Source organism: Psittacula echo (genome assembly GCF_963264785.1).
Source record: "Psittacula echo genome assembly, chromosome: 5".
NCBI lineage: Eukaryota > Metazoa > Chordata > Aves > Psittaciformes > Psittacidae > Psittacula > Psittacula echo.
Window position 1 is genome coordinate 52,624,311 of NC_137739.1, and position 15,068 is coordinate 52,639,378.

At 53.1% G+C, this 15,068-nt stretch overlaps 1 protein-coding gene across 1 annotated transcript in view; it reads right to left on the reverse strand.

Moving 5' to 3' along the window:
• The window catches only part of LTBP2 (latent transforming growth factor beta binding protein 2), a gene marked incomplete at its 5' end in the record, with an annotated part of 71,951 nt that extends 59,305 nt beyond the window's left edge, over window positions 1-12,646 (reverse strand). The window contains 2 exons of the mRNA XM_080620000.1: window positions 4,504-4,574; window positions 12,192-12,646. Of these exons, the coding sequence (XP_080476126.1) occupies window positions 4,504-4,574; window positions 12,192-12,646 (526 nt within the window). The remainder of the gene's footprint in view (window positions 1-4,503; window positions 4,575-12,191) is intronic.
• Window positions 12,647-15,068: the final 2,422 nt, after the last annotated feature.

The following is a 15,068-nucleotide window of genomic DNA, read 5'->3' on the forward strand; positions in this document are numbered from 1 at the left end:
AAAAGAGAGAGATCTCAAGACAAGGGAGAACCCAAGTCACGTAGAGCTGTATACGTTAAAGCCAGAGGTTTTGATGAAATCCCCCAGTAGAATAAATCAGCCACCACTGCAGACTCTGGAACAGAGACAGGGTCCTAGTCAGTCAGGAATTAACCATGTCTCTGGGAAGTCTGGCCCTCCAAAAGTTGATGTAATTTATAATATAAAACTCAGCTGTGATTTAAATAGGCTGCCAGTCCCCACCATTATCTCACAATAAATGCCTGTTTTAACAAACGCCACCAGCCCAGGAAGCCTGCCATTGAAAACAACTGCTTCACGTGCTGAAATACTGCAGAGCCGCGACGCCCGGACCTGGGACCACAGCAGTTCTCACAGCCTCTCCCACTAACAACACTCATAGTCGTGTTAGGCTGTGCCCTTCAGCAGGATGGCAGTGATAAGTGACCAGGCACTCTAAAAAGCCCTTAAGGCAACTGATACAGAGAAGACAAATATTCCAGCCCTAGGATTAATCCCCTTCCCAGTTGCCTTTGCAGACTCAGGCAGAACTCGAAAGAGCTTTAAAAAGTCACTGGTTTTCACTCAGTCGAGCTCTGTGATGTAGGGACAGCAGATTGTTCAGTGGAAGTACTGCCAAAGCCAAGTGTGTAAAATCATGAGTCAGATCTCCAAAACCATAACAACGACAGAAGGAACAAGACAGTTTGTTTGGAATCTCCCTCTTTGCTTTCTGGCTTCTGAGCCCAAGGGTTACTCTGAGATGTCAATACCCAGCTGTGGGGGCTATGAACAATTTCTGTTAAGATAACAGCCACTCATGTCTTCTCACTGTAGTCTCATGTAATCACCTGTTCCAGGACCTGTGGCTTTAAGGAAAGCAAAAAGAGCCATCTCAAAACTCTTAATAAAAGGGTAAGTTTTGGAGCACTGCTGAATTATTATTAGTAGCAATGCCAGTTTGTTCAAGAGCATCTAGCAATGCCCTCACAGATCAAGTCTGCTGCTGTCTAGCCCTGCAAGATCACACTGCAAGGATGACTGTGGCATGACTCTCACCACTCACTTAGGCCAGGCAGTCAGGACCCTCAGAGGGGAAGGCCACCACGTCCAATCTACATCACCTTGCAGGCGCACCTGGCCCAGGATTGAGCAATGGCTTTGCAAAGTGACATTCAACTACTGTGTCCCTGCTGCTTTGCGCATGCTCTAGGTCAAGGAGAGTGATGTAGATCTTCACTGTAAGCAGCTCCTGCTCAGTCCCATTTAAGTGCAGGGGAACCTGTTCATTCAGCTAGACATCCACAGGAAAACTGGGAAGATGTTGAAGGACTTGTACCACTGGGGTGATTTAGTCCACTTTCTCATGGAAAAGTTTGCTTATTGATGCAGAGTGAGATGTAATCTCAGTCTAACTTAAAGCTCTGATCACGTCAGCACACCTGGAAGGGGAGGATAACTTAACACAAGTGAGAGATCTGTGCAGGCTGACAGGCAGGGATATCAACAGCAATGAAGGAATAATAGAGGGAAAACAGAACTTCAATGAAAACCAGTCTGGGCTCAAAGGGCCCTACAGTCACTGTACAGAAGAAACCCAACAGGAGAGACCATGTGAATGTCACCTTCATTCTGCAGATGTGTAAAAGCCCCAAATGCTAATGTGACTGTCTGAAGACACACTGTGAGACCACAGTAGAGCCAGCGACTCATTGTGGAGTCCCTGCGCCTTCATCCAGTATCTTAACTGCAAGACCATCTGTGTGAGATTAGAAAGCACATTAATAGATTTATTCCTTCCCAACATGCTGATTAAAAATGTTTCTTTTAAACTTTAAAATATCTGTGTCAGGAAAAAATCTCACCCTACATTATCAGCCCAGGCTGCTATGTTGGGAAGTAACAAAGAACCATAGTGAATAATGCCAATGAAAGTAGAGGTTGATGAACTAACGTCGGGAGGATGAGCAAGAGGATTCCTTTGCTCTTAAGCAGAAGGGAAGGGTGATGAGCTAATAGGCAGCAGCTAAGTTATTGACAAGGCACACCACAGCCTCTGCAGTCCCTGAAATATGAACAGTGCAAGGGAGCTTCTGGTCAGCTTGTGTGTACGGGTTTCTTCTCCACCAAACCCAGGACATAAAGGCCTGAGTCTCATCCCAGTATTTAAGTGTTCAAAACCTGTGTAGATGAGGCCCTCAGTGACATGGATTAGTGGTGGTCTTGGCAGTCCCGGGGTAACAGTTGGATTTGATGATCTTAAAGCTCTTTTCCAACCTAATTGATTCTATGATTCTAAGTTAAACAGGCAGGAGGTTGGATTAACTCCTTGGACCCAAATACAAATGTAGCTCATTATCCCTAATGTCCCCTCCTGCGGGATGCCCTGTATGCAGTTTCATGGGATAAGCTGGCAGCATGTGGGTAGAAAGCAAGCCTATTGCAAGCAGGTGAGGTCTTCCGGCTAAACCCCCTCAGCTCACTTCCACTTTCCCATGAAATGTTGGTGTCCCAAAGAGAGAGATTTCTCTTTTTCATCCTCCCAGCCACTGATTCTCTGATAACTCCCCAAGTCCACACTGCACTTTGGTCCTCAAAGCTAGAGCAAGCCAAAAGGCTAGAGACACCTGCTCATGGCTTGAGTTCAGTCATATGCAAGAGATAACACAAGAGGAAAGTCCCTGGAGAAGCATGGGTGAAGAAGGAAGAAATCACCATGCTTGGTAGATGATAGGAAGGAGATAAGAATTTGGCCTATCATCTCTCTTGTACCCAAGATCAAATCTATGAAAACCAAGGTCCTGCCCAAGACCCAAATGCCAACTTCTTCCCTGCTCCATCACACTAAGAGGTTCCCTCTGGCTGCATTTCTACCTCGGTAACTTCCCTGAAATGCCCATATAAAAAACCATGGGATCAGACACTAGACAGCATTACAGTGCAGAAACTAACTGGGACAGGCTGTCCAGCATGCCTTGGCAGCTTTAAAAACAGATGAACATCTCCAGCAGCTTGAACTCCAGCAGAAAAGCCTGGTGAGGGAGGTAGCTGGGAATGAAAAGATGTTTACACATCACCAGTCTCCCCCTAAATCCTGCCTGAGATTTACCATCCCCTGTCAGAGGGACACTGTTAGGCCCAATCATGTTGACACGGACCTTTTAATGAATCCCTGGGGACGAGGGCCCAGCACCTGAGCAACTGCTAGACAGCCTGCATGGCTGTGAGCCCAGATCTACTGCTCCTATGAAAATCCCTAATGAGAGAAAGATGCTGCCATTGCTGGCCCCGCGCTCTGTTTACAGACGCTGTCTGGCAGCACAGCACGCTCTCTACCGTTTGGCTTCCGATGGCAGGGGGGAGAGCGAGAAGGGAGGTGAGTCAGCCCTTGGCCCCTAGCTCCCGAGCGGCGATCGCTAATGCAATTATCCCAGCACTGCTGAAGCTCCATGAGATCCCGCAGCAAACAAAGCTGAGCTTCTTTCCCCGCTAAACATCTGGGCAGCTGCTGCCACTCGAGTGAACACAGATGCGCCTCGCGATCCCGGGCAGGGCGTTCCCAGCCGGAAAGCCTGCCCCGTGCCTGCGAGCTGCCTGTCCTCTGAGCTGCCCAGGCACTGCACGCAGCCTCGCGCCTCCCTGGGACCAGGCAGGTGCACTGGGGAGGACCGTGGGTGGGCTGGATCGTGTAACCCCATTGTTAGGGACAGGGATCACAGCAGGGGCTGCGCTGTGGTTGCGGAGCTATTGGGGATGGAGATGACAGCGCAGCTGCCCCTGGCATGCACGGCACTTGTGCCTGCCCAAACCCCTTTCCTCTCAGTGCTGTGTCAGGGAGCCCAGAATTATTTCAGCCCCAGGGCTGTGACAGAGCCCTCAGAGGAACACAGCCCTTATTAACCCCTCTGTGAGCAGGCAGGAGGGCCCTGCCCCGGCAGTTCCCACACTGCACCCCCTGCCATTTCACACACCCACATGCTGCACCACCCGCTAGCCCTACCCGGCCCAGCCCTTGTGCCAGCTCCATTAATTGCTTTCCTTAATAGCATCCAGGTAATTTGCAGCCCTGATCTGCCCCTCAGCATCAGCACTGCTCGCCCACATGAGCACAATCCCACACTGCTGGTTCCCACCTGCTGGGACTTTCACAGACCTGCCTTTTGCTTCAAACAGGAAGATGAGAGCCCAGGGCCTGAAACCCATCCATAAACATGCCGTTGCAATGCCCTGCCCCAACAAGACCCTGCTTGGGATGGACAGTAATAATGATAATAAAGTAAAGCCGTAATTACTCAGCATGCTCAGACTTCGCCAGCAGCTGGGGAGAGCTGACCCACAGCCTGGCAGCCCCATGAGGAGGCTGCAGCACTGCCTGCAGGGACCCCACAATCCACCTCCTGCCCTGGCACAGTGCAGGGGACATGTGCGTGGTTGCAGCCATACCCGAGCACTTTGTAGGGGTGCATCAGGAGATGCACACCAAGCTGAGACTGTCATACTCACGTTTGATGCAGCGGTTTGTGCCGAGAGCCGTGGTCCATCCTGGGCAACACTGTCTGCCACAAACATTTGGCCTAAGCGGAGAGACAAAGCAGCGTGGTTAGGAGAAGGGGAAGCTGAGGTCTCTCTGCAGCCAGCACCTCTGAGTCACCCGTAAAATTATTTCCTGCAGCATGTGATATTTCCTTCCAGATGGACCAGCAGCTGAGATCAAAACCAATGGGACAAGGGCCGAGTTGTTTAAGTGCCTGGAAAAGAAACCCCCAAGGGCTTATGTGAATGCTGCAGTGTGAGCGATCCCTCTGGGAGTATAATGCCCAACTGGCATTATGCTGGGCTCCTGGCACAGTGCTCAGAGGAACCATTTTCCTGCCGAGAGCAATTGGAGGCCAGCAGCCCAGGATCACTAAAGATCTAATGGCACTTCATGGCACTGGGGTGTAAGTTGGGCCTGACTCCAACTTTGGTCATAGCATCTCGCCTCCGCAAATGTCCGGAGCTGCTTTGGCCAAAGACAACGCTTCATTCTCCACCTAACTGCTGCTGCCTGGTGCTGTTCATTGCTCATTACCACAAGAGGCACAGCCCTCCAGCAGCCGCACCAGCCACTCCTGGCTTGCTCTCCCTTTGCAAGCACCCCTGTCCTGCATTTGTTATCTGCCTCTGGTGCCATGACCCCAGGGCCTGGGGACTCTATGAAGTTTGTGTCTACCTGACATGCACAGTGCTACACGAATTCCAGGATGCTCTGATCATCCCATGGTTGTTAACTCCAGCACTTTGCTGCAGCAACTTTTTGACTACCTTTACATAAATGATGTCCTCCCCACCTCTTCCCTTATGTGTTTTCAGGTACTGATCGCTGTCAACATACAGCTATCAGAGGCAGTGCTGTGCCTCCAAGAGGTGCTCTGCAGTGCCCAAGCAGGCAGCTAATCTTGCTTCCTCTAGTCACACCTCATATTTATATGTCTATAATGAGAAGGAATAACAAGTTGCAGGGTGGTCTCCAAGCACATTTACTCACCTTGGAGGGAAGGTTTTAGGAATATGTAACTTTTCCATGCCTAGGTAGATGGGAGAGTATAGTCATCAAAAGGTAGAGATTTAGAAATAGGCAGGCTGAAAGCTCTGGAAAGCCTCTGGAAACAAAGTAAGGAGTATCGTTTATTTCTAATGCTGGACAAGGCAGTCAGAGCTGCTGACAGAATTTACAGAAACCACGGAAACATGCACATTACTCTTCTGGATTGGCTTTAACATGAACACAGCAGGGTCAGAAGATGATCCTGCTCTGAAATGGTATCCCTGTGACTGCTGCATCCACATGGCATGAGATGAGGTTCCAGAAGTGCCAGAGCTCAAGCTGTGGGGCTCAGGAGAGCCAAAGACAGCAGGTAGCAGGTGTGCCAAGGATTGTTCTGGTGTTCATGAATGAAGCTGCCTGTAGAGAAGGGGAAGGGGAAGTGGTCTGAGAAGCCACATCACTTGTAAAGTGCTATCCAGCCCTTCAGGATCAATGTTTTACTAACCTGGGTAGATTTTTACAGGCAGAAAGCACTTAGATTCCCTTGGTGTGACTTCCTGCAAACAGAACAAGCCAAAGTAATTCCTGCATACACTCACATCTGCTCTGGCTGTGCTAAAATATACCAATTTTCAGCTTTTTGTCTGTCAACCCAAATACATCCATGGGTCTCATCTTTAAGGCATTCCCAGAAAGTATCCAAGGAAAGCAAACTTTCCTTTACTTACTGCATAAGAGCCCATGAAAGTCCTTCAACTTTTTAAAGACATCCAGATCAGTAAAGAGAGAAAACTACTGGGCTGGAGCTGATCTTTAGGTAATTAAGGTCTGCTGAGAGACTCCACTCCAAGCAGCAGCATACACATCTTTGCTTTCCCCAGAGAAGCTGTTTTGGCTTTGAATCACACTCTTTTAATCCCTTTGTGGGATTAAAGTTCAAGTTTTATCTACATGTCTCACACGCATGCTGGAGGGAGCATACTGCTAGGTGCTCATCAACACCACCAGTGAGCCAGAGACTGTAGGAAGAAAGGTATGAGACTAAAACAGACAGGGGCCCAAGCTTGAGCAGACAAGATCACTCTTGATGGCACGAAACCCCTGCTGGGCTCAGCACAAACCTCTCATTAACACAGTTGCTCTGTGTTACTGCCAACTCCAGACATGAATTGCCAGCCCGAGCTGAAGGGAGATGCTAAGCACCAGGGCGATGCTCCTGTAGGGAGGACAGCCCAGCATGTGGAGAGCGGAGCAGCCAGGCAGGAATGCCCTCAGAGGCAGGGGCAGAGGGAGTACCTGGACAGGAACGTCCCTTTCTTCCACAACCTCTTGGATGAGAGGATAGCAGAGGCAGAGGCAGGGAGGACCTCCAGGCCTGGAAGTGAGCACTTCGGAGGAGCAGCATGTAGTACTGGAGTGCAGAGAAGGACCACAACTATTTCACAATGAAAGTCCAGTGCACAGGACCTCACAGAGCATGGGGTCCCAAGTAAAGCAAGAACATCAGCAGCAGGAAAATAGCTATGGGGCCTCTGCTGCATGGGACCCAGTAATGAGCAGGTCTGGTTCTATTTAAAGCTTTTAGCTGACAATTGCATGACTTGAAAGCCATGTGGTTTTCACTGTCTTACAAAGAACTCAGAATGAATCCCAGGAGGTTTAAGGAGCACAGCATGTCTACAGTGTGGAGGGATGGCGCTCGAGAGTAACAGCCCCCAGATGTGCTTGTCTTGCTGCACGTGCCATCACCAACACTTTGGGTGAAGACATGGATCAGGCATAAGCCACACACAGGGCGCATCCAGCCCCGGGTCTCTCCATCCAGCACTGCTTCTGGATTGCAAAACACGTGGCAGGGTCTCTCCAGGTCCGGTGTCACCGTCCCAAGGGTGGCTGTTGTGGAGCTACCTGTACACCCTCAGCAGTCCCTGATCACTCTGCATTGCACAGGGGATGCGGGCTTCCAAGGCAGCAGGTGGAGCTGCCCAGCAAGGGGACCTGCTGGTGCCATGATGCACCAAGCTCCTGGCAGACCTAACAATGACATGAGCCAAAGCCATGCTCCTAACTCTGAAGCCCTCAGCAGCTGTGCAAGGCTGAGCACTCAGGCTGCCTCCTTTTTACCCACCATGTGAAACTGGGAGCCCGGCAGTAGCGAGGGGAGCAGGACTCTTACCCTGCAGCCTGGGATGCAGAACGACGAGAGGACTGGTGGGCACATGAAGGGGTCAGCAGCTCTCCCAGGTGGAAAGAAGCTCAACACAGCCCCAGATCAGATCAGAAGACATGTCCTCACAGAGGTGTCCTAAGCTGAAATCCCACTGAACACACCTAACTAGGTCACGCTCCGCAGGGATGCCTTATTCCCAGCCCTGCCACTGATGTCAAAACAAGCCTTGGGAAAACCGTCTGTCTTTCCTATCTGTCTCGTACCAGTAGAATAGGTTAATTACTGTATTTACCTTCCTAAAGGCCAAGCCAGCTAGCTCACATCTTTCCTAGGAAAGAAAATGTTGCTGGGGACAATCCCAGGCACTGGGGCTTGATTGCCTGTAACACTGGGCTGCTACAGGGCTCATGGGCCACTTAGCACCTTCAAAAATAGTTCCCAGCCCAGCTCAGACTGGAGCAGACAGAGACCATTTCCAATAGTCTGATTCCCCTTTTTGGAGAGCTCAGGCAGCTGAATAGCCACAGCGCCAGAGAAAGCCCTAAGGTATAGCTCACTAGTGCAGACGTGGGTCTTTGGGATTGCCTTTCTGGCAAAATGCAGGGTGAGGCACTGGATCCACATTTCAGCCCCTGCCTCAAGTGCCAGGTACACTCCGAGGTCTCCAAACAGCACAGGCAGAAGTAAGCAACTGCAGACCAAGCTCGCTCCTCACTCTGCTGCTAGGATGTACCATCCACACCCAGGCATAGTCCCTGGCACCTTGTGAGAGCTTGGTGCACAGGAGGTCGGCATCAGGCATTATTCACTTGCCTGCTCCTGTTCTGGGACAGACATCTCCCTGACACCCCTCAGAGCTAAAGCCATGTAGCTTCTCCCTACATCCAGAAGTACCATTCACAGCCCTGACTGCATGCTCCAGCACAACCTGCAGCTTGGGCAGAGAAGCTGTAACAAGCCAGTCCTTCATCACCGTCTTTGCTGCAGCAGCCAAAGGCCAATATCCTAAGGATCCCCACTGTGCAAAGTGGTACCCAGGATGAGAAAAGCCTGCAGAAGCTTGCAGAGTTATCTGTAACCAGAGTCAAACAACTCTAACAAGTGCTAGGGGGAAGGAAAACAAGAACAGTAGTAAGACTGTGCCTTTGCATAGTTTTAACATGTGCACAGCCTCAGCGATGACCACATACTGTTTCTGAACCATTCAGTAGAACTATTTTTTTTCACTACTTATTTTAACAGCAATCTATGCATCATCTTCCAACTTCATGCAGCACTCTGTGCTGCCAGATATGCTGGCTCCATTCAGGTCATTTTCAGCATCCTAGCAGAAGGCCAGGGGGACCATTAGATCATCAGGTCTGCCTTTCTACTGCAGGACAGTGAACTTTATCCAACTGTGTATGAAACATTTGCAGTCAGACTCTATGAAGAACATTAGCAAAAGGCTGCTGGCATCGATGAGCCACTGAAAATCCTCTGCCAAGTCCACATCAGCGTTAACTGCCTCCGCTCCTGAGCAGCAACATACACATACTGCAGCAAGAACCTACATCCCACAACGCCTGGGTAAAGCAGGACTAAATAGCCACAGATGGTGTCTACAACAGCAATTAAACAAGAACTGTGGGACAGAATACACAAAAAGAAGGTGGGAGGGAGAATGAGAGAGTGTGGGACTCCCATCGTGTTAAGCTGGGCAGCCTCATATGCCCCTGAAAATTATCCAGGCAGGTACCAGAAGTAGAGGCTTCCCCAGACTGCTCCCCTGTTACCCACCTTCCTCTGATTTTGTGTACATCACCTGAGGATCATCACTGAGACCCACCCTCCCAACCACAGGGCAGAGAACGAGGGTGTCACATCCCAGGGAACACAGAGGTGGAGGGAGATGCATACAGTGTTCTTCCAGCAGGACTGGCCAGCCCTAACTAGGGATGCATCTGGCACCCAAGTACAACCGTAGCTGGCACACATTAGAGCATGGGAGCTCCCTACCCCATGACACATGGAAGGAAAATCTTTCTAGTCGTGAGGTGTTGAGAAATAGGTGTGTTAAGCAGAGCACAGCACAGCAGAGATTCTCCTGGGGCTGGATTGTTTTCCTCACTCAGAAGACAGTAATTTTCTGCAGTATTTGCTGTAGTGTCAGAAGTCACCTCACAATGAGCCTCCAGGAGGAAACACTAAAACCCATCTCTCACAAGACTTGCGGTTGGACACACTCATGGAAGGGTGCAAGCAAGTCCCATCTGCAACAAGGTCAGATGTGAGCAGGATGGCAGACACATCCAAACGGTCCCCAGGAAAGAAACTCAATCTTGGCTATGCCACTATCAAACAAAAAGAAAAAATAATTATCCAGAAAAGGATGTAGTGCTGATAAATGGGATTTTCATCCCCAAGACTGTGCAGGCCCCCTGGAAGTACCAGCAGAGAGATCTGATTGGGGAATCAGGAAGGGCAACCCACACAGGAGTTGAGATTTTAAGCCAAAGTAACTGTATAAATAAATAGCACCAGGGTTTAATGCGGCCTACAAAGCTACCTGAGTAAGGGAAAATGAAGGTTGTCATACTAGAGAGTAGTAGGAGTTCAGTGTAAATAGCAGAACAGAAAATATCCCACCTGGCAGAAAAATGAAACATCACGAAATGAAGGTTTTTAGGGGCCTTGAGTTTCCTGGATGGAAATGTGTCCGGTGCAGCAAGGGGCGTAAGAAGATGGATGAGGTGGAAGGACGGAGTCTCACCAAATGGATGGAGGCAGCAGCAGCTAGCTTTCCATGAGGAGTAATGCCATGTGGTTACTCACGGACAACTATTGCAGCTAGGTTTTCTCATACACTCCAAAGACAGTAGGTCATAGAAAAGCTTAAAAGTGCCGATTTGGACTCCAGAAGAGATGGAAAGCCACTGATGACAAGCCATTATACGCACTTTCCAGAGTTCAAGTTCGTGGGGATTGGAGCAAGCTCCATATCCCCCAGCTCTCATCTTCCAGGGCAGAGCAGAAGCAGAGCGCAGCACAGCCTGTGTGGGGAACACAGCACCGAGGCACAGCTCTTCCTGCCTCTAAGCTTGGAGGCAACAGCACTCTCCAATACCCAAGGAAGCTGAATCTCATTGGTAACAGATCAACAGCTGGATCAACCACTGATTACACCCTTGATTAAGGGCTGAAAGAAAGCTACTTGCAAAGAGGTTCAGCATTCTTCTGAACATAGTGTGAGCCTTGGGGCTGCCCGCCCCTTCTGACAATAGTTCAAGGTGGCTGTTGACACTGGAGGCAGCTGCAGCCTGAAAACCTGGTGGAGACCATTCAGAGTAGTCATAGAAAGAAACGGGCTACATCACACACAGCTCAAATCCAACTGAACCGCCTTGTGACCCCAAAGCAATGCTGACAACACTGACTGCAGAAAGGGTAAAATCCTTCTGATCCCCAAAAAGCCCAACCCTGACTGAGCAGGGCTGGATCTTCCCAAGACTCTCAGTCTGGGCAGCTGACAAACTCAGGTTAATGGACTGGGTAAGTTCAAATCTGCTCAAGACCTACCTGCCATTGCCTATCTGTTGGTGATAAATACTTCAGGTATCAAACATAATGGAAGAAGAGCAAGTTTGGTGCTTCTGTGGATTTGTTGAAGGAAAGTACACAGAGTGGCACAGGGAACATCTCTTATCTTGAAATTTTGCAAGGAAGTGATTACGGGAGAGAGAAACCTCAGAGACTGAGCTGCATTCTGTACTGTAGTGAAGCTCCCCACCCAATGCTAGCAGAGGGCATTTCTGCAGCGTCAGAGAGCCGTAAGCCCAGTGCCTACCCTCAGTATTCCACTGGCAGGGCTCACAGGGAGAGTGGACACACATAGACACACGTGTGGGTCAAACTGCCTGCACCATGGCTTTGGTGGCCCTTCCCAGCTGTCAAAGGAGCTCATCACAAGGGGCATCACCCACGGCAAAGCGGAGAGGGCACTACCTCCCAGAGGAGGGGATATGGGGCCGAAGGGTACGTCAGACTGCACCAGACATCCCGCTCGCAGGCTGCCCTCGCAGCAGCTGGCCTTGCCATACGATCTCCCCTCCACCTCCTACAGCCAGAGGCTGGAGCTGGAAGCGGTCCTGCCAGGCAAGTCGTAGGAAGCCTCCCCCGGCCGAGCCAGCTGCAGCCATGGGAAGCGGCCGCACGGAGTGCGTGCGAGGGGCCCGCAATGGGAGGAAAGCGCCAAGAGGCCAGGTACCTGCACAGAGCGGAGCGGAGGCCGCTCCGTCCTCTCTCACCTCCCGCGGCCCCGGACCCCCCCGGGCCCGCCGCGCGACGGGCGGCCGGCCGCACGTGCGGGGCAGACGCGCGGCACGAGCGAGGGTCCCGCTCCGCCCCGCAGCGCCCGCGGGAATGGGACGGGGATGATGCACCGGGAGAGCCCCGGCTCACGCCGCGCACCCGCGGCAGGGTCCACCCGCGGCAGGGTCCGCCCGCAGCACTTACCCCAGCATCCTCCCTCTGCCGCTCGGCTCCTTCGAGCGGGGCACGACCCGAGCTTTCAGCTCGCCGCCCTGCCGCTGGCGGGGCGGATCCTGCCTGTTCCTCTGCTCCGGACCGGGACCGAGCCCGTCATCGCCCGCCTGGCCCAGGGAGACGGGCAGCCAGCGGTCAGGACGCTGCCTCCGGCTGTCACCTCCGCTCGGGCTCCCCGCGGCGGCCGCGGAGCCGCGATCCACGTGGAGGGCGGCGGGGAGGGGCCGCGCCGGCAGGGGGGCTCCGCGCGCCGGGGACAGGCTGTGCGCCGCGCTCGCCACCCCTACGGCAGCCCCCCGACCCCGCGGCCGCGCCGCTCGCCCGTGCTCCGACTCCAGCCTGGCCGCGGAGTCCGGCCGGCACTCGGCGAAGCCCAGGAGGACAGCGAAGGTGAGCGGGAGGAGGCTGGCGGCGGCGCCCCACATGGTGTCAGCCGGTAGTGGGGCAGACAGGCTGCGCGGAGCGCTCAGCGCCCGACCGGCATCGTGCGGCGGGTGCGGGGCAGCGGGCACCGCCGGCTCTCCGCTCACCGCCCCATCCCGCGCCGGGGCTCAGCCGGGACCTGCCGCCCACCGGGGCCCGGGGCGCTGACAGCGGTGCCGAGGCAGGGGCGCTGGCTGCCGGGCGGACCGGAGGAGGAGGAAGAAGGGGAAAGCAGCCGGCCCCGCTTGCCGGGCTCCCTGAGAGCTCCCGCGCTCCGCAAGCAGCTCCGAGCACCTTCGCGCCTGCCTCTGGCACTGGCAGCGCCTGGAGGGGATGGAGGGTTTTATTTTTGGAAACCTCCCCCTTTTGTTTCTTTTTGATGCTGACATCCCCCCTCTCCAGAGGACACGGCTCGGCCCCCCTCCTTAGGAGAGGAGACATTCCAGCAACACCCACTTTGGCAAAGGGAAACAAACTACAACAGAGAAGCCTTAACCCCTGCCTGGCCAGGGAGACCCGTCCGCCGCCTGCCCGTCTGCCGGCGTGCGCTCCCGCAGCCCTCCCTGCCGCCCCGCCTGCCGCCGGCTCCCTCCGCAGCTGGAAGCGCTCGGGGAAGGTGGAACAGCCCCGGGTGTGCGGTTCACGGAGGAGGACATGCGGATACCGGAGGAATACCCCACCGCCCCCCAGCATTGGGGGGCTTGTGGAGCTCCATCAGCACCGCTAAGCCCTCTCGCTGCTCTTGATCGCATCTCACAGGAGAAAGGCAAAGCAATGGGAAGAGCATTATTTGCCATCCCACCCTGGTTACAGAGCTCTCGGATGCTCTCAAACCCAACTGTGGCTTTAGACTCTTCCTTGTATAGGTCCAGGCTAGGAAAGCATCCACCTGAAAGCTTCAGGTCCTTCAGCTAAGAGAGATCTTTTAGGAGACACCCCACCAGCTTAGAGTGGATGTTCATCCTTCCCCCTATCTGTCTCTTCATGGGCACCTGGAGGTTGAGGGATGACTTCAAATGACTGCTCTATACACACTGAGAAATTCTGAGGGAAGAATAGGACAATGGAGAGTGGGGAGCACAAACCCCATTTCAGCCACACACATCAGCTCAGCTCTGCCACATCTCTGCTGTTCTCTGCTGCCCTTGGCCATCTCCGTCAGTGAGCAAAGCCTCCTAGAGGAGTGCAGGCTCCATGTCAGTCCAGAAACAGGGTCTACCTGGGGTAGGTTCTTTCTGGCCTACACCAGCATCTATGAGCTTGGTGGGTGGCTAAAGACCTCTCACTGCACCTCTGTGGGCCAGGAGGCAGAGGAGAGCACTGCCCGTACTCACAGGAAGCAGATGTTCACTGGCATATGTCCCTGCCCCAGGTCCTGCAGCCAGTAACATCTGTCAACCTGTTTTCATCATGCCAAGCTCAGGCGGATGAAAGGTGCACCTCACTCAACATCCCCAGCCTGGGTGCTGTGCCTGGATGCCTGCGGGAGAACACGAGGAACTCTGTGTGCACAAAGAGCGATCCTTTGGGTGTGCCCTCACGTCTTCAGCAGCCCGCGGGGTAGGGGCACCTTCAGCTGCAGCTCAGCCGCTGGGTTGAAAAGGCAAATTGTCATATCAGCCCATGAATTTGTCTAATTTCTTGTGCCCCTTTTGATGCATGGGGTGGCTCCTACATAGAGCACTAGCTCTCCTCCTATGCCTGCTGCTCCCCAGGCCCTTACAGCACCCTGTCCCACTGATGCTCCTCTTCCTTCAGCCTCTCCCACTGCAGGTGCCATGTCCCCAGGCCCTCACCAAACCATCTGCTTCCCAAAACCTTCGTGGCAGAGGAGTCCAGCTCCCCCAGTACCTTGTCTCTGCACTGCTAAAGCCTCTCCTATTTGAAACCAGTGGCTCCTGCCCCTTGACTTTTAGGCCTCTCAGATCACAGCTCTCCCCTCCTTGGGATGGAAGCCCTGCTACTCACCCTCCAGGGTGCAGAAGAGCCGGGAAAGGAGCAGAAGCACAGGGAATTAGTCTCCCTAAAGCACACTGGATCTGGAGTGGAGCAGGACCCCAGCACACCCCCTCCAGCTGGGGTCCTGCAAGCAGGGGAGAGGGAAGGTAACCTGGCAGGTGAGCAAGTGCTACCGGAGCACCGGGGCTGAGTGTGTTCAGGCTTTGACCTTGGTGCTGGCAGCTGGCTTATGGGGCAGCAGCGTCAGAGGAAATACCAGCATGTGCTTTGGCACTTCCTGCAACACCACCAGCTTGCCTGCCTGCCCGCTGAGGGAGAGCCACTGCTTGGGCAGGACCATGGCTCTGGATGCTGTGAGCAGTGCCCGGTAACAGCCATGGCTGATTCCTTTGTTCTGAAAAAGAGGAATGTCCTTTCCATCCTCACCTAATTATTTTCTTATGCAGCAGTGGAAAGAATGCTTGT